The 19,520-nt window shown below is 45.0% G+C and overlaps 1 protein-coding gene across 1 annotated transcript in view; it reads left to right on the top strand.

The window, feature by feature from the left end:
- The window catches only part of LOC129387515 (scoloptoxin SSD14-like), a 95,021-nt gene that overhangs the window by 48,747 nt on the left and 26,754 nt on the right, over positions 1–19,520 (top strand). The window contains exons 7-9 of the mRNA XM_055076486.1: positions 7,210–7,414; positions 8,411–8,489; positions 15,919–16,109. Coding sequence (XP_054932461.1) covers positions 7,210–7,414; positions 8,411–8,489; positions 15,919–16,109 — 475 coding nt within the window. The remainder of the gene's footprint in view (positions 1–7,209; positions 7,415–8,410; positions 8,490–15,918; positions 16,110–19,520) is intronic.

Below are 19,520 nucleotides of genomic sequence, written 5' to 3'. Positions count from 1 at the left end.
GGGATAAAGGGCACCCCTACCTCAGTCCCTTGTTGATATGAACTTTCTCCTCGCTCCTCATCCCTTCCCATTCAACGCAAACGGTATTTTCTAGGTAAATCTCTCTCAAAAGCTGTAGACAATCGTTACCTAAGCCTTCCCCTTCCAGAATATCCCACAAAATGTTACGGTCTACGTTGTCGTAGGCTCCTGCAATGTCTAAAAAGCCACATACAACGGTCTGCTTTTTTTCAATACATGAGTAAGAACAAACAAGTTATCATCCAAACGCCTATTTATTCTGAAGCTATGTAGAAGCTCTCCCAAAATGCCATTATTCTCTGCCCATGCTTGAAGCTTTAATTTGACTGCCTGCATTGCTAGCCTGTATAGTACCGATGTAATAGTCAACGGTATATACGAGTGAATTCCGTCTTTCTCCCCCTTACCCTTATAAATTAAATTCATTCTGCTTTATCGCCAACTGTCAGGTATTCGTCTATCTTTTAAAGTTTCTCCCACTGCTTTCACCAGAGCTTCCTTACTTTTTGGTTCTAGTTAATTTATCAGCCTAACGGGAACCTCGTCTAGCCCTGTGGCTGTGCGCTTAGGAATTTTCTCTTCCGCTTTCTTCCAGTTTCAATTTGTCAGCAACAGCTCCTTTTCCACTTGGGTCTTTTTCATGCTCTCTTTTTCTTCAAATACAACCTCGTCATTGCCTTGGAAAGATTCGGTTGTTACATTTAGGATGTAATTTATTGCCGCTTCTTCTTCCAGTCTGTTTTCTTCTTCGTCTAGGATATGTTGTATTGTTGTTGACTTCCTGCCTAATAATTTTATGTGGTTCCAAAATATTCTAGGTGCGGCCTTCTTTTTCTCAAGTATTTCTGACGCGCAACGTTCACTTTCACCTTTTAATTTTGCTTGCACCAGTATTTGAACCATAGACTTTTTCTCCCGGTACATTTCCCATTTACTGGTTACTTCATCCCGCGGCAACTCCGCCTTCTTTGCCTGCCTGTGCTCTCGAGATGCTTTCTGTCGTTCGGCGATCGCTTCTCGTATCTCCTTGTTCCACCAGCTTTTCGGTTTCTTTTTTCCTTTCCAACGAACATGTTGTTTCTCTTTCCGTATTTCTGTCGTTATTACACTTAGAAGCTCACCATATTCCCACTCTTTACTTGGCCATTTGCCAAGTTATTCCTCAACTCTAGTGACTATATTTGCTATTTGTTCAGCGTTCAAATTTGGGTTGGCCATTTTGCTCTCCTTGCTCTCTTTCCCAACTACATATCCCATATTCAAGATGATGCGTTTATGGTCACCCCCTATGCTGCTAAACCCTTCCTCATCGATGACCATTTCTGTCAACTTTTCATGAATTCCTTCTGTCATCAGACAGTAATCAATGGTCGATTGCCGGTCCCCCACTTCCCACGTGATCTGCACTTCACACTTAGGCCCTGTATTCACGATAACGAGGTCACGTTGCTCACAAAGGTTTAGCATTGACTTCCCGTTATTGTCGGTGTAGCCATCTAAATCCTGTATGTGGGCATTCATGTCACCTGATAGGACAATTTCAGTACCATTCCCGAAACCCTTAATATCAGCGCTTATGCATTCCACTAGCTCTTTATTCTTCTCTGTGCAATTTTTTCCGGTCCACAAATACGTAACGCCCAGCCAAGTTTCTTTCCAGCTCATTGTACCTGATAACCAAAGATGCTCTTGACATTGTGAATTTACTCTTTTCCATTTGGCTCCCTGATGGATGAACATTCCAACTCCCCCTCCCTTTCTTTCCGACTTAGCTCTGTTGCACCCTTCCCAAACATAATTCTCAATAACTGGCGGCTCTTCTGTGTCTCTAAGGTGCGTTTCTGTAACCGCATACCCCCTATTTGTTCTCTATGTAACTGCTCCTCAATCTCTGCCCACTTTTCTTTTCTTCTGCCGCCCTGTATGTTTATGTAGCCTATTGCATGGCGAGCTCTTTTTCTTGCTTTCCTCATTTTTCTATTATCGACGGCGATGCTCTTCTCATGTTCCCCTAGGGGACCTTCTTCATTACTATCTACTCTGACATCCTGAGCGCCCGCGGGCCCTCTAAAAAAGCAACAGCGCGACCACCAAGTCGCCAGCCCACTTCTCGTGCCAGCTAGTAATTGAAGTGGATCCCATCTCGTTTAAAATCACCACAACTTCTCACTTCCCTGTTTACTTCGACAACCTTGAAGCCTTTCTCTCGGCTCATTTTCCATATTGCCTCATTAGCAGCCACTACGGCTCTTTGAACGTGACTGTCTCGTACAGGCACCTCCGGCACCGTGCGCACCACGATCGGCACCTGAGGGGATAGCTCGCGCAAGTCGTCCACCCCCTTCGCCAAGCGCTGGGCTAGTCCTGGCCCTTTCCTGTTTAGGGCGTCATTTATCCCACCTGCTATTATGACAAGGTTGCGCACGTGGGCATTTCCCGCAAGCTTTCCTTTTGCTCGCTCCATGACAGAACCCAGTGTCCGCCCTGGAAATGTCCTTACCGCCACTCTTCTGTCACCTTTCACCCTCTCCACAATTGCTTTTGAGCACCCAGCCAGGTTTGAGTCGCCAGCGATAATCACCCTTTCACTCTCTCCTACCTCACCCTGCTTCCCTTTGCCCTTTTCTGCGTGATTCGTACTCGCCAAGGGGCATTGTCCCCTGGGCTCGTGCTTTTTCCGCGTGGCGGCCTCAAGGTAGGTGCTGCTCTTTCCAGCTAACCCTTCATCACCTTGCATGCATTCCACGTATTTCGCTGACCCTCCCTCGCCTGTTGTGTCGGGGGTCTGCCTTCCGTTGTCACGCACATTCTCGTTCACAATGGCAGCCCTGTTCAGCTTTTCCTCGGCTGATTGAAGTCTCTTTTCAACTACCTTCCGTGCATCACGCTCCCTGTTTAGCTCATTTTCGCGCTCTTGCCCCTGTTTGAGAAGCTCTTCGTGGAAAGCCTCCATTTTCTGCAGCCTAGTATTGACATCACATTGTGTGCCGGTTGATTGGATGCCCTCTCTGTTCGCATCCGTCTCCTCATCTGCCTTGAAGGCCCCCCCGCGCAATGCTTGCTTTGCCGTCTTTCTCGCCATGTATTCCACGGCTTTTTGCAAGTACTACAATACTATAATAATGCTACTATTCATGCAAATACTATAATACTATAATACGATATCAATGCAGAGCGCGTGCCTTTCAGCAAAGACCGATACGCACAGGATCCAAGTCCTCAAAATGTCGCATAGCAACTCTCACCACTGTTTCAAAAACAATACCGCGGAGACCGAAGGTATGACATGTTTTCGCACGCGCTCAACCACGCGGCCACGCTCTCCTTTCCTACCAAAACCCGCACAGTAAAACCACTAATAGCTATTTGTCTTGCCACTTCCAAGCTTCCATTTAAAGACTGCAAACACTCAACGTCCCACTTGGCTGCATGTGTTGAAGCACGTGGCACGAAAGGGCGCTTTAACCATCCTGCAAAACAGTGTACACGAAGCACACCCGCGCACCCGAAATACGCAACCCAAGCGCTTCAAGGAGGCTAGTGGTGCCTAAATCGACCGCTGGGTAGACGTCTGGCTAGACGTCAAAGGATGCGCGGAAGCCAGCGCCATCTGGTGGCGTTTCAAGAAACCCAGCGGCGCGCGCAAGCAACACCACAACAGCAGCAGCAGCGCCCGGAAAGTCTGGAGGAGAGGCAAAGAAAGATGCGCTTTAAAAATGATTATTTCTAATTTTCCCCGTTCTCACGATAGGTGTTTCGCCAAAATCCACGCTACGTTTTCTGTTTGCAGTGAAATCTTTTATATTCTATCACTACGCTAATATTTCTAACGTCTGCCGAAGTAATACCGAAATGCTCTCCGATTTCTTAATGCAGAAATAAAGCGAAGAAAATTAAACGCCACGCACCGCTCCTCCTGGATTCGAAATGTGAACCTGCAGATTGCCAGTCGGAAGCTTTACCTCTCCGCCGACACTACCACAAGGAATGATGCCACGCTTAAAGAGAGCGGTGGAGCCTCTAGCTACCACGATGGGCTGACGCCCCGCCATATAGTGTGTCGATAAACCAGCACCGAGGTGAAACAATTCAGGCGAAGCTAACACTGCGATCTGAAATGAAGGAAGGAGAGAGGCGAACAAAACAAATCGTCTCCCTTCTTTTTCACCCGAGAGCGCCCCCTCCGCAATAAATGCTTCGATTTCATCGGTAGTAAACTGCTCCTCTTGCTGCTGCGAATCTTTATTCCAACTAATAATGTGCAAAACAGTGCAAGTCTGACTGTGCATAATATTGCACCGGCGCCGATGCTACATTAGAAAGAACATGCTCCTGAAGAAATACGATTGGCTGACGAGCTAGGATTCACTGATGCAAGGCAGCTGTTATATATAAATAAACACTGAGCTGAAATAACTTAAACAAGGCCAGTGGTAAAAAAAAAAAAAAACGTAAACATCCTTGGTGTGTAGCCGTAATTAAATTCCTTAAAAAAATTACACCCTTTGGGGCTTATCTTATCCTGCAACAATAACCTTCATCTGTCTTGCCCGCATTTCCTTTCTTCAACGCTGCGAGCCCGGTACTTCAAAATCATGAACGTCATGCGCGTTATCACCTTGATATAGCATTCTCGACAGGAAAGCCGCGAGCGCTGAGTTTTCAAGAAAGAAAACGCAAACAATGAAGATGACAATTATAGCTGCGGAGAAAAAGTTACACCCAAAAAGAGTTACACCCCAAAGCTTTTAATTTTGTAGCATTACTGTATGTATTTCTTTTTTAGTAGCGTATACAGTAACTCTAGCCTTCATAACACCCCCCATAGACGCATTGAGATGAACCGGCAAAGAATGGCAAACCAGAGTGAGTGACTCGAAGGATGCAAGGAATGTCGATACCTAAAGCACTTTTTTTAGCATCATTCCCGCAATTTAGTGTCCGTCTTATTTCCGAACTTCTATCGACTGCGCAGGTGCACTCTGACGTCATATGTGTTCTTATATCGGCTTATATAGTGACTAATTCAGACCACATCTCCTGGATCCTTAATTTTCATAGATGTCTGATCATTCCCAGTCGACTGTGGCATTTTGACTAAAGGTTGTGCACTACATGGTTTCCTTGTTCACCACGTCATTTATGACACATGCGCATAGTAGGAAATCAAAAGCGTTGAAATGGTCAGCACGGGGTCTTTCAGCAGTATCAAGATCAGATGCGTTTCGGAAATAACCGGTAGAAGTTATTCTCAACTACTAACAAATCAAAAGCGGTGGCTGACGTCATCAGCCTTAGACAAAACAGGCTTAAGAAGATTCTCTCTCTCATCTCTGAATGGCGCTCCCTAGGACGATCCACACGGCTGTGGAACAACAAGAAACGTCCAAGACGTTAAACATGTTGTAATGAGAAAAATGAAGAGATGTGTGCACGGTACATACCATACGTCAGTGTTTCAGTGAACCGTTCTCCAAAACCAAGAAAGCTTCGCTACATGGGCAGCGATATGTCATATATCAGCGATATGTTACATACCAGCTATATGTTCTGCCTAATGTTTTCTAGAGCGCAACTCTTAGGCGCGCGTTCTTGCGGCGAGCGTCGGCGGCGTAACCGAGGGAACGAGGACAGCGAAAGATGCAAAAGCGAACGCGCAGCGGGAGATGAAAAACGCGAGCCGTGAATGGTGGAGAGCAACCCCCCGCCCCTCAGTGACGTACACGCGAGAAACTTGTGTGATGTGAGCCCGCCCCGCCGCTCGATGCGTACTCTTATGTGGCCTCAGCAGGACCGCTCGTTTCGTAATATCGTCTGCTCTCCTCAGCTTTCGCTCGCGCTTGTTTGGTTTACTTGGTTTGGTCTCGTTCGCGCTTATTTCAATTGTCCTGGCTTGCGATTGTTTTGTAATCTGATTGTATGGACAACAAGAACTGTGTAGTACTTTCTGGAAACCACGCAGCACCAACGATTACACTGGAATGTTCGACGAGTTATGTATAAAAGCCGACGCGCTTGACCCACAGATCAAATTTTCGACGATCACCAGCTCTGCTGCAACTCTCTCTCCAATTTTTTGCCTCAATATATCGCGAAATGAAAGCACGTATAGAGCTGGCCTCAAATATTGCATTAGGCAGTATCGTATTTCTAGGTGAATCTTTTTTTATACATCTGCAATCCTATTTACTGTTAGGAATCACGGAAAAAAAACTGCGCATACGTACGGGGCGTCGTCACACTAAGGCGGATACACAACCGTTCCTGTCAGAGCAGACAGATTCGATAACCTACGGCTTTTGCAGAAAGCATATATTGGCATGTCGAAAATTATACCTCGTCCACGGAATTAAGACAAAAGTAATTTGATTGGTGTCATAGTATTCAGTCGCAGCGAGCGGCTCGCATGGAGGTCACTAAAGGGTATTAGTTCCTACTTGTCATTACGAATGCGTTTCAGCTTGTTAACACCTTACACAACCTCGGGCATTTAGCACGTAACAAGCATGACGCTTGTCACTCCACAGTTGCCGGCGTGCTTCACGTCGAAAATCAAGTTAGCAGATTTGAAATGGTCTGTCATCTTTGCTCACCGAAATGCATTGCAGGGGGGAATCAGTGCATGTATCTCCTTTACCTCGTTATCCAATTTAGCACATTTATTGAATACGTCTAATCTTGCGTTCATGAGCCAATACTGTCGCGCAGAGATTTTGGCGCGCTTCACGCAGTCGAATTGCAGTGGCCACTAGCAAGTGATGGGCCGCGCTGACAGGCTCTGTCATAGCACTCAAACTGCGCATATCTGGAATACCCGTAGACGGGAAGTCACATTGTAGCCAACGTTTAGACAATGGGGAACGTGTATTTATTGCCAGCAAGAACTCCTTTCCTTTGCAGCTTTTATATAGCTCATTCGCCACTCCCGCCCGCCCACCAAAAGCCTAGGTATTTGTTATGCATTGTAGTATAGTAATAACCAGAAACAAAAACTTTGATTTAACCGAAGTTGCTCTTGGCCTAGTTTCTTGTTGCGGGATGACATGATTGCCGCAAAACTCACAGACACAAATGTCATACAAACAAAACACATACAACAGGTGGCTTTAATCATTGCTTAAAAACTGCGTCGTCTAAATACAAAACGGATATTTAAAACAGGCAATGACATTGACTCGTTGTTTTCAGATGGCGTATTAACGAAGCAAGACCTTGCGGATTACAAGGTCCGCTGGGAGAAGCCAGTCGAGAGGAAGTTCAGAGATGGCCGCACAATGTACTCAGTCCGACCACCGGCTAGCGGTCCGGTACTTGCCTACATTTTGGGCATTGTGGATGAGATAAGGGAAGGACCAGATGACGCCCTCAACGATGACTCTCTGAACTACCACAGGTTTGTTGAACACCGCAGATTCTGAACACCTGCATCAGTCACCTCGCATTAACGAGCCCATTTCACGGCATCGCTTTCTGCTTCATAAAATAAACGCTATTCATCCATGGTCACAAATTATCACGGTTAGCAGGAGTCACAATTTAGAAGAGCCTCATGAATTATGCAAAGCTTGCTCCGATTCAAATTTCCTGAAATTATAAATATAGCAATCCATGAAAAAACGTTTGCCTTTTTCCTCTATAAACACCGCTTACCCCACAAACTACATCCTAATTAGTTGCCATTGAATATCGCATGTCATGCTGTACTTATTATTCAATAATTTCTGGAGTCTTACTTGTACGAATGTTTGTCGAACAAAACATTATTGTTTAAAATACCCGGTGCCAGAAAGTGAATAACTGTATATGCACTGTTTAAGCACGTTCACAATAAACGTCGAGCTTCAACTCAGCCTATACGCATAGCCAATGGCACACGTGGATATGAATTACTTGGAAAGGAACAGGCAGGTAACTGCCACGTAAATAAATTGGGGAAGGAACATCAGTGTAACAGATACTCCAGAACCATACGTCGTCCTAAAGTGGCAAACGTCCAAATTCGGTGCAGATACTCAAGCATCGAAAAATTCACCCCTGGTTAAAAAACACAGTTGCTTCGCTTTCTTCTTATGTCCGCAAGCTTCAGTTAACCGTACAGCACCCCTGTTTGTTCTGATGTCTCTAAATATGCTTTTTGAAGAGGGTCTTTAGGGTGATTTAGAATAAATAATAACCGTACTAAGTTACAATACACAGTGTTTTTGCTCATTAGCACTGTTTTAAAATTCTGCTGAAAGTGTTACCGCTCTCTGTCCTGTAGCAAGCCACAGAATTAATTATAGCTACCGCAAACAGATCAAGTGCTGCGATCGCAAAACACTGGAACACTTCTAAAAAACTAAGTGTATCAGTATCTCGCTGATAAAATAATACAGTTTCTGATTTGCAGGTTCATTGAGGCTCTTAAGTTCGCGTACGCTAAGAGAGCGCTTCTTGGAGATGAAACAAAGGAACCAAGCGTCGCAGCGGTAGGTCTGGGGGGTATCACTGGGATACCTTTCTTTTTTTTTTATTGCAGCGTGGTTGAGTGCATTCGTTATCTTCCCGGCTCCATTTTTTTGGGTGAGTTCTGTTTTATCCTTCCCTTTAACTGACAGCGCTATAAAGACATTCCGGAACTAGGTCGAAGCGTCCTACGGCATGGGCCTATACCTTCATGGCTCCGTTTTGCTTCGGTTGACCTTGCCAGAGCTAAACGATATTCAGAAGTTCTGCATGCCAAAACCGCGATCTGATTATGAGGCTCACAGTAGGGGGGGGGGGGGGGGGGGCGACTACTGGTTAATTTTGACGGTATGGATTTCTATAACGTCCACCAAATGTACGTGTACGAGCGCTTTTTTTTTTTTTTTTTGCATTGCACGCCGAGGAAACGCGGCCGCCGTGGTTGTAATCACACTCGCAACACTTCCAGCTCAGCAGCGCAACATCGTAGCCACTGGTCTTGAGAACGCCCCTTGCCGTAGATTTGCCCCCCGTGCTAACTATTCCGTTCATAACTCGCTTTGTGTGCGGATGCCGTTACTTAATCTGATTTGAGAGTTATTCTCCTATATAGCGGCGCTTCTGCAATGATTCCTCAAAACGTCCATCGCAGTGTTAATCGAAGAAAGGGCTTAATCTAAAAATTTTGGCGGATCCCCACTGTCCCTCTGGCACTTCTGTAGCACCGCCGAAGCTGATAAAATCCGAGCACTAGCTCTGGCGAGGTTATTTATCATTCCGTGATGTTAGGCGCTTGCGCATAAACTAGAGCACGAAGACGGGAGACTTGACAAACACAAGTGAGAACTTTCAACTGAAATTCATCGATGAAAAGGGCGCACTTTCATGCGTTGACGATGTATGACGTGCATTCGGTTAGGAAAAGCGCAGAAACTAGAAAGCAAAAAGGGATCATCAAACAAACGTGGACGGTATGAAAGCGGTGATACGTGCGGTACGCGCGGGTTGCGCCATTTTTTCAGGTGCGACGCGTTCCTATAAATACAACGTTTTAAGCTCTAGATTTTGCCATAGATAGTTACTTTCATGACAACCCTATCGAAGCTGCACGGAGGTAAAGAGTCCATCAAGCAATTAATCTCTCTCACTTCAATAATTTTTCTTGTCATCTAGTTTGGGTGCTTGGCGATCAATGTACGGCCTTTGAAAACCGGCTTACAATCGCAATCCTGGCAATGCACCCCTAATAGTCCTTGCACTTATATATGTACATTGTTGTCGTGTTCGCAAAGGTTATCGTTTAGGCACCTATCTATTTAATCTATGTACTTAGTGGGGCATGGGCGCGGGATCGCATACATAACCTTTTCCGCGCATGCCACATACACGTTTTTTTGTTTTCTTTTGAGCATGTCAGATGCATTTTTTTACCGTTCATGCGTACCTAGCATAGTGACATCAGCCTATGGGGCGCAGGGATCAAGCTGGTTTTTTTTCTTCGGCGCCCTACACCATAAACTGATATCTGTCAAAATTTGTCGCTCCAAAGATTGTTTACTTCTTCTTCTTCTACTTCTTTTTTTCGTATATTGTAAGCTGTCAGGTTCTATCGCACACCTTTACGTTTGCGTATGCACCTTCTGCGTCTTGAAAGTGTTTGAACTTTCCTACACCGTAAAATTTGAGGTCTTCAGGTCTGTAGGTTATCCTTAACCATATCTTTTTGTGATCTACTGAGCAATACGAACCGATTGACCCAGCGACATGTAATTCTGCATTACATTTCTTCTATAAGAACTTTTTTAAGAACTTTGACAAATCCGGTTCAAATCTCGACACCCTAATAACCCGCATTGCTGCCCTTGTCTCCTTCCGTCCTTCCTTGCTTGCGCTAAGCGACCATAACCCTCAGGAAGCGCGTTGCCAAGATCATCACGCAGGCCGAAGAATATGCCGAACACTTCGGAAGGCGAAATTGGAGCCAATTCCGCCCCAATTGTCTCCAAGCTACTCTCACTTCACGTAAAACTTGGAACATTGTCAAGTCTTCCTTCGACACCACACAGTCCAAATACAAATGTGGCAAGAACCTTGCTAGAATAATACATACCTACGATGGAACGGAGCAAGAAGAAGCCATGATTGAGATTAAGCAGAAATTCACCGACAGCACTTCGTCAACCCCACACCAAACCAGCCTCCCTGGATACTTAGGAAGTCCAGACCAGCCTTTCACGCAGGGGGAACAACAAGTGGCCCTGAGAAAACTGGCCCGGGGCACCACTCCCGGCAAGGAGCAAAAAGAACAATATATTACGCGAACTAAACTAACAGGCGACGATGTACCTCCTCGAGCATGTAATTGATTTCAGATTTCAGATTTATTGGTTCCAAAAAAAAGAAGTAATTACAACATGATAAATATACAAACGAGGGTCCCAAAGTGAAGGAACTGTAGAGGGACCCTCGGTTAAATATAACAACATTAATGGTGATATCAATAGTCAGCAAATTAGCGTTATTATAAACAACATCTACAGATCAAATATATCATTAGACATGTCATTTACAATCAAACACGAAAAAGCACATTATAAAGGAAAGTCGGAAAAAAGCATGTACGAAATACAAGAAATGACATGTGAGAGAAAAGTCAAAGGTACACCGCCAGATCGTAGATAAGTTATCGCAGGAAATGATGCTTAAGGTGATTTTTAAAGATTTCAAGAGAAGTACATGATTTTATAATTGATGGTAATTCATTCCAAAGAGAAATTGCAGCGAAGGAAGATGTTTTTTTGCCGTAATTGGTATGAACCATGGGTAACAAGAAATTGTTGGCCGCAAATCTATTTATAATTTTATTCTGCAAGAGGTCAACTGCAAGGAACGGAAACGTAAGTTTATTATAAAGCAACTTGTGGAGTGAGACGAGTATGTTAAACTGGAACAAATTATTAATGGGCAAGATATTATACGTGCGAAGTAACAAAGAGACATTGGATTGCATGGAGCTAGAAGTGATAATGAGTATTGACTGATTTTGGACATGCTGAATTGACGATAAGTGACACGCGTATGTGTTGCCCCATGAAACAATGCCATAATTAATGTGACTATGAATGAACGCATAATACAACGCTATCAGAGCCTGACGAGAAAAAATGGGGCGAACTGCACGTATACCAAATGCAGCCTTGCGCTTGAGATGTTGCAAGTCAGAGCGAAATGTGAGGTTACGGTCAAGATGTATACCAAGAAAAGTGACATCATTGCTAACGGGAATTGAATGAATTCCAAGCTTTACTTCAGGAATAGAAGTTAAAGCCCTTTCAGCACTTTCGAATAATATTAATTTAGTTTTAGAGGATTACGAACTAAGTAATTGTTGCTACGCCATTTTATAATGTAACTTAGTGCAATATTTAACTTAGAAATAAGAGTAGCAACAGATTTCTGAGATGAAGATATGGTTGCCATCTGCGTATAAAATGCAATGAACGCAGTTGGTGGAGTTAGGAGAATCCGGAAGATCATTATTATATAGAAGGAAAAGCAAAGGGCCCCGAACTGATCCCTGTGGTACACCTTGGTTAATACATTTTGTTACTGAGAAAGTATTTGCTGCATGTACTGTGTACGTGCGGTCAAGTAAGTAATTCTTTAAGAATGTTAGCGCAGGACCGGTTATACCATAAGAGTCAAGTTTATAAACAGGACTTAATGGCTAACCGTGTCATAAGCTTTACTGAAGTCTAAAAATGCAGATCCGACTAAGTTTTCCGAATCAATACATTTTTTTATGCAGTCAGAGATAGAACAGCTAGACTCGTGGAACTTCCAGGGCGGAAGTTGTAGGATTTACCAGAACTGTGGAAACACGCCGAGATGTTCATGATTCTCAAGCCCAACAAACCGCCAGGACTCGGGAACCTGGGCCCGCTATCCCTCACCTCATGCGCCGAGAATGTCTACGTGCACATGGTACTGCACCGTCCCACGAACAACTTGGAAGATTAAAGTGCCCCTGAAACGGTTCGGACAAATTTTGTAGACGCGTAGGGTACAGCTAAAGTTAATCATTAGCACCACAATTTGCGTGAAGCGTCTCATATTAAGAGAGCTATGGACCATTACAAGTTACCTTCATCCATAGTCATGCACTTTCTCCTTAACTCGTTCGCCGAGTGCAACGTTTTTAGATTAGCTTGCCGGGTGATCGGGGTTAAGTTTCCCTTCACTGGATATGCGTCATGATGGCACGTCGTGTCGTCGACTTTCGGTTGTCTAGGAGCGAGCGCGCGAAGCCTCTCTAAACACTCTGCCACCTGCTCCGCAGTCGACCCCAAGCGAGAGGTATCGAAGCAGCGTGCGTTGCAGGCATTCTGTCGCAGCGCCGAACGTGTCTGGTATTTCAGTAACCACAGACGAGCTGGGCATTTCGACGGATGCGTGGAGGCATAAACGCAAGTTGATGAAGGAACTTTAGCGTAGACGTACGTGAGCGGCCTAATGGGTCGGCACGGTCTAGCCACCTGTTGGCGGAGAGCTTAACCAGCCAAACAAAGCGCTAATATTGCTCCAATAAAGTATGAAGCATTTTAAACGTTTACAAAAACAACGTGTTAACGATTACACCCCTGTGAAAAATTTACACCAGCAGCAAAGAAGAATACGTTTCATTACTGCTACTCTGTGTTAAGGGCACATCCGCAGTACGCTCTACTGCTGCCGACAACACCTCTCCACTCAAGACATCTTTCTCCAATTCAAAGAAGGCCCAATGACTACTTTGACAAACACATCAAGAGCGCCATCCTCGCAACTGATCTTAAAGGGGCCCTGAACAACTCTTTCTCGAAGTGGAGAGTGGCATTTGAAATGAAATTAGGTTATTTTAAAAATGATTTGCCGAGAAAAAGTACTTGAATGCATTCAGCAGAAGCGGAGTTATTGGCGATCAAACACGCCGTCCGCTGTGCTCAAGCTTCTTTTTCAATGCCTTGCACTGCGAAAGCTACGGCCCTGGGGGTGTGCCTATAACGTTCCGCCTTCTGAATCTCACCGTGGCGCACAGTTAAATTTTCATCTTGGATGTTAACGTAGGCGCCACGACTTCCGCCTTTGGTTCCTACGACGTGCTCAACACAAGCCATAGCTGGTTGTCCGCAGCGAGCCACAGTGCACTTAGCCAGTGGACTCGTGGCGGCACCCCGTGGCGGCCGTGGTATCTACGCCATGTAGCCAACTGCACTTTGATGTCAGTTATCGGCCAATAGCAGCCGTCCAAGGGAATGACTAAATAAAGTATCCAATGACGAAATAAAGCGTCCAAAAGAGAGTGAGGACAAGACTTTCTGTTGAAAAGAGAGCGTCTGAGAGAAAGGTGACTTCGCTATCCGCTTGCGAGCTCCATGCACCGCGTACGACAGAAAACCTTGGCTGAGATGTTTACAGCAGCGTATGCTACCCACAGCTTATGTTATTTCACCGAGCCCCAGGGGTGGTTTAGGGGCCCTTTAAGGGGGCATTTGACAATGTCTCACACGCTGAAATTCTCTGGAGCCTACAGTACACAGATTGTGAGGAACGAACATACAAGTAAGTCCAAGCGTTATTGAGGAACCGCATGGCCACCATCAGCTTGCGAAACCTCAAGACAAAATTTCTGGCAGAGGAAGAAGGCACCCGCAAGGCTCAATTATATCGCTTCTCTTCCTGGGCCGAAAGGCTTAATATCACTATGGTGAAACTCTCGTAGGTTTTTGATAAAATCCACAGCATGCCGTACTTTCCCTTTGCCGGCGATATAACAGTCTGGATTCGAAGCGATTCCCCATGACATCAACAAGACGCCCTCCAGGAAGCCGTAGACTTCACCATCACTTACATAGTTCAAAAAGTGCGGACTCCTCTCCGCACCAGAAGAATGTGAACTCCTGGTGGTTAGAGCCCAAACTCGAGGAACACCCCCAATAGTTGAAATTGCAGATATGGAAAACTGTCTTAGCGGTGTCCCTATCCCTCAATTCGATTTCTTCGCCATTCTTGACCGAAGACGACTCATCCCGAAAGGCGACTCAGGGGCCACAACACTACCGAAACTTTTGTGACTCAAGTGGTATACCTGATACGCCGCGTAGCCAACACACGGTAAACCAAATGGAACGCTTAAGACTTACGGAAACACGGCGTGCAACCCTCAAAAAGCTGGGATATAGAGAGAACGCTTAGGACCAACAGATATCAAGGAATGAATCCCGGAAGACCTCCGCGAATATATCATCGTGACCCCCATCCTATGAAATGTTCACTCTATCTACCACAAAGACCGGCGGCTAGCAAGAGTCCGGGCCCTAAGCAAGGCGCACGGAGCAAACCCGCACATCAGATGCATCGATGCAGTGAGGTACCCGGGAAGACAAGCCCACTCTATCGGCGTCATGGATACTACCTTTTCTGAATATACCTGCGCAACTATTTCAACAAATGTTATTGACACGGCAGAAAAGGCTGCAATCGATTTAGCCCTCTGGACGTACAAAAAAGGGGCCATTATCGTCACTGACTCCTAATGCAAATGCAGGAACAACCAAAAGTGTAGAATTTCTGCTCAAACACTTCAATTCCTCCACCGTAGCGCAGCACGCCACCTTCCAGGCGCCTACATCATCTGGACTCCGGGACACACCCACCTGGCAGGAAACGAGGCCGCCAACGCCTCAGCCCGAGGATACGCTAACCGGGCACTACTGCCAGAGTGATCTCTGGGAAGCCAGCATGCACTCAAGAAAAACATTGACATCCTCCTGCATTACAGACTAGATGGAAGAACACGCCACCCCACCCGAAACTAACAAACTGAGAAGCAGACAACCTCCGAACAATCCAAAGCAACAGTCACGTCCATGCAACCTTGCTACACAGGTTCTCGCCCACCAATTTCAGCTACGAATGCACATTCTGCAATGTGCCAGACACTCTACCACACATGGTGTGGGGATGCAAAGGATCGCAGGGAACCATTAGCACCGAAAGCCTAACCGAAGAGCAGTGGCAGGCTCAGTTTTCACGCCCCAGCCTGGATGACCAGGGTAATATGATCGGCCGGACTCGGGACATGGCTCCTGGCCACGGCTTACCGGAGTGAGGAAGCTGCCTTCGCAGGGCAAAGACTTTTCGCCTGTTCTAAACAAAAGCTTATATTCCTCTCTCTCCTCTCATTCTGCCATTTATGCAAGAACGCTTAGCTGGGTAGTTGATATGATTACCACAATGCGATCATTAAATCATTTGACCCTTCAGCTGGGAACAGTTATAGTTGTCAACAGCCTTATTATGCAAATAAGTTGAAATTTTGCGTGCCGAATACCGAACTTTATGCACCTAGATACTCCGTAGCCGTTTTTCCTAAGTGCAATACGTTTACTTTCAAATCTTCCCCAATTTCAGGTGACAGAAGAGCTTTTATCGAAAGAAGCGGCCGAAAACTCCAAAGCCAAGATTAACGACTCCAAAACTCATGATGATGTCAGTTTCTATGGAATGGCCAACGCAAATCGAAGGGATAGCGGAACTTCTCATTCTTGCTACTGGGACAAGGACAACAACGTGGTGGCCATATCAAGCACGGTGAACTACCTGTACGAAATCGAAGCATTATGCCCTTGAAACGGCGCGCGCTAACACCGGCTATTCGAATCAACAGAAGAGCGTTTTAGCTTGTCCGTGCGCGTAAATTCCGTTCATGGAATGCTGGCTTAACAGGAACATAAATGTGGCCAGTCAGGTTGGCGGCGTTATCTTGTGACGCAGAGTTTAACCAGAGAGTACACTTACTGATTATTCAGTAACTAGCCATATTATACTTATCTGCTGGTGGCAGTATTGCCAGCGATGCAATCAAAAGCGTCAACTCGAAGTGGGAAAGGCCAGCAGCAGGAGCGGTACGATGTATAAACATTGTCCTTTCCGCAATTTTTTTTAATTGCTTACAGTTATTTGTTCTTAAAGCGAATGGTCGGAATAGTGTCTGGATTCAGCGGACTAAACGAGCAAAGGAAGCGCAGGTGTGACAGCATCGTCATGCCATGTTCGTCATGCTGTTGCGATTCCATTGTGGTCATGCCATCTTCGTCATGCTACCGTCGTCGTGACACCTTCATCATCTCCACTTTCATTATTCCATTTTCGTCCCACCGTCGTCGTCATCATAGCGCTGTCATGCCGCTTGCGTAAGTACGCTGACGATCATTTGTTACGCCATCATCAAACACCGTTATCGACGTCAGCGGCAGATTGAGTAAGTGTCGTTAGTTTAACCCTGGCATTCCTACTGTCCGCATAAGCTGTTCGCTTACTTTGGCGATCATGTTCCATGGTTTGTGCTACCATCTGAATTCGAATAGCTTTCATTGTTTTTTTTTTTCCACGTTTTTGTGCTGGTCCGACTTTCATCGCAAACACAACGGCGCCGATGCAATGACCACGTTCTCTCGGGCAACCAAGTTGCGAGGCGTGTTCTTTGCCGGACGCGGACTATTGTAGCTCCTTGAGAGGCACTTGCTGCGTTGCGAGACCTTTGGGGCGTCTGAAGCTTTGCATGCTGAAGGGCGAGTTCCTCGTCTCCCGCCTTCGACCATGATGACCTTCCCTTTCTCCTTCCCTCTCTATGTTCCCCATGCTTTCCCCAAGGCGCTGAGACGTGCTCTCTGAAGGGCCGAAAAAAAAGCACATTTTCCTTTGCACAATCTATCTTTCCCTATCCACTGCAGACAACGCACATATGACAAACCGACTTATACGTATAGCCGCCTGTACTTCCCTTTCAAATATTGCAGTTCATGGCTTTGTTCTATGTGAATTACGTAATGAAAGAACAAACGCTACCTAAATATCGTCCCTTCAACAAATACATGCCTGCAAGCCCATTATTCATTTAATTACAATTTAATAAGTATTTGGCTATTCAGTTACATTGGAAATCATGGCCAATGGTTTGTGCGCAAACTATTATTCGCTTTCGCCGTCCAAAGCCAGGACATGACGCCAACGCTAGAAGTATGGTTGAAGTGTCCGTACCATTGCTAGATGAAGTTAGGATTGCAGAGAGGAAGAGGCGCTATTTTCGGCGGGCATTAAAGAGCACGTTTCTGCTATACTCGCAGGCAACTTTCTGCGGCAATGAAGGGAACGCTACGGGGGCAACGCGGGCACTAGAAAGAGCGCTTCTGAGAACAAAGTCTTGCCCTTTCGTCTCTGTTAGTTTAGCCCTTGAATGCGCCAGTTCACAACGGTTTTCACAACGCATTACTAATAACTGATACTACAAAAAGTTCTGGAGCTGACGGAGTGCCAAACAAATTTTTACAGTGATACTCTCAATGGAACGCCCGGTACTTTACAGTTATATTTAACAAATCCCTCTAGACATCGACCATTCCTCGGATTTGGAAACAAGCTAACATCTTTCCTGTCTTCACATCTGGCAACTAATAGCTAATCACTAACTACAGACCTATATCGTTGCTGCCCACGTGTTGGAAACATCTCGAGCACATCATCCATAAGCACATCATTCAGTATTTATCGTCAAATAACGTCCTGTCCCTACAGCAGCATGGTTTTCGAGCAGGATTTTTCGAAACAACGCAATTTTTTGAATTCTCGCATGACATAGCCAGAGCACTACATAACCATGGTCAGCTTGATGCCATCTTTATTGACTACTCAAAAGCATTTAACACGGTAAGCCATAAAAACTACTACTAAAACTTGCTGCAGTCTTACCTGGCAATAAACTAATTGACTGGATATCCGATTACCTCCACCTTCGATTCCAATCCGTCGCTTTTAATTGCGAAACCTCGTCTATAGCTCAGGTCATATCAGGGGTATCGCAGGGCTCAGTTCTCAGGACACTCTTATTTATCATATATGTTAATGACATTATTGAAGTAGCCAGAAACACACAAGTGTAAATGCGCCTCTACGCAGATGATTGCGCGATCTAATCCAACATTCGTGCTCTTCGTGATCAAGAACACCTTAACAACGTATTTTCATCGTTTTCAGGCTGGAGTAACACATGGCAGATGAGAATTAACTTCAGCAAACCTATGGCAATGACATTTAGTAACAAGAAACAGCCTCTAAAATTCACGTATAGCACTCAAGGTAGCAGTATTAATGAACCTAACGAGTTCAAATACCTGGGAGTTCAAATGCCTTTCACAACTAACCTTAGTTGGCCTAATCATATCAATATAATCTTCTCTAAAGCGCTGCGAAAGCTAGGGTGCCTAAAACGAACTTTAAAACATGGCACAAAAGAGTGCAAGCTTATCGCCAAGAAATCACTAATTAGAGCTCTTTTAGAGTATGCTTCTGTAGTGTGGTCGCCTCATCACATAAAGGATATTTCCAAATTAGGATTCGTTCAGAAAAAAGCTGTTAGATTTATCTATGGCCGTTACGACCGTATGTCGTCACCGTCATTCCACGCACACGCTTTATCATTGGACTCATTGTCGTTTCGTCGCACGTGTGACCGTCTAATCCTGCTGCACAATATCGTACACGGATCGACTAACGCATATTTAACTAACGACTAATGATCTATTGACTAACTATCTCGCTAATCACACCTGCTGCGCAAGTAGCCCGATGTACTGACCCATTAAACATAGATCCTTTCGTTCCAATAATCGATTGTTTTAAGTTAACTCTTTTTCCACACACTGTTGAATTATGGAATAACTTACATGGTTTTCTACGTTGATTGCCGACTAATCAATTTCAGAAAGAACTGCCTAACCATATTAGTTGACATTCTTGTGTTCATAAGTTATGTAAACCATCTCGGCTGTCTCTAAAATGAGACAGCAATATTTGTAAATAAATAAATAAGTAAATTAATTACCGAACTCTGTTTTCAAAATTAATTTGATGTCATTCCTTGGATCTCCATGATCACAAGGACCGTACAGATGCCGAGTAGAAAAATAATTTTCGATACCGCAGTGAGTTTTGTCACGTTTGCAGATGTGAACTTC

Source organism: Dermacentor andersoni, chromosome 2 (genome assembly GCF_023375885.2).
Source record: "Dermacentor andersoni chromosome 2, qqDerAnde1_hic_scaffold, whole genome shotgun sequence".
NCBI classification, from domain to species: Eukaryota; Metazoa; Arthropoda; class Arachnida; order Ixodida; family Ixodidae; genus Dermacentor; species Dermacentor andersoni.
This window is presented reverse-complemented; position numbering and strand designations above follow the sequence as displayed.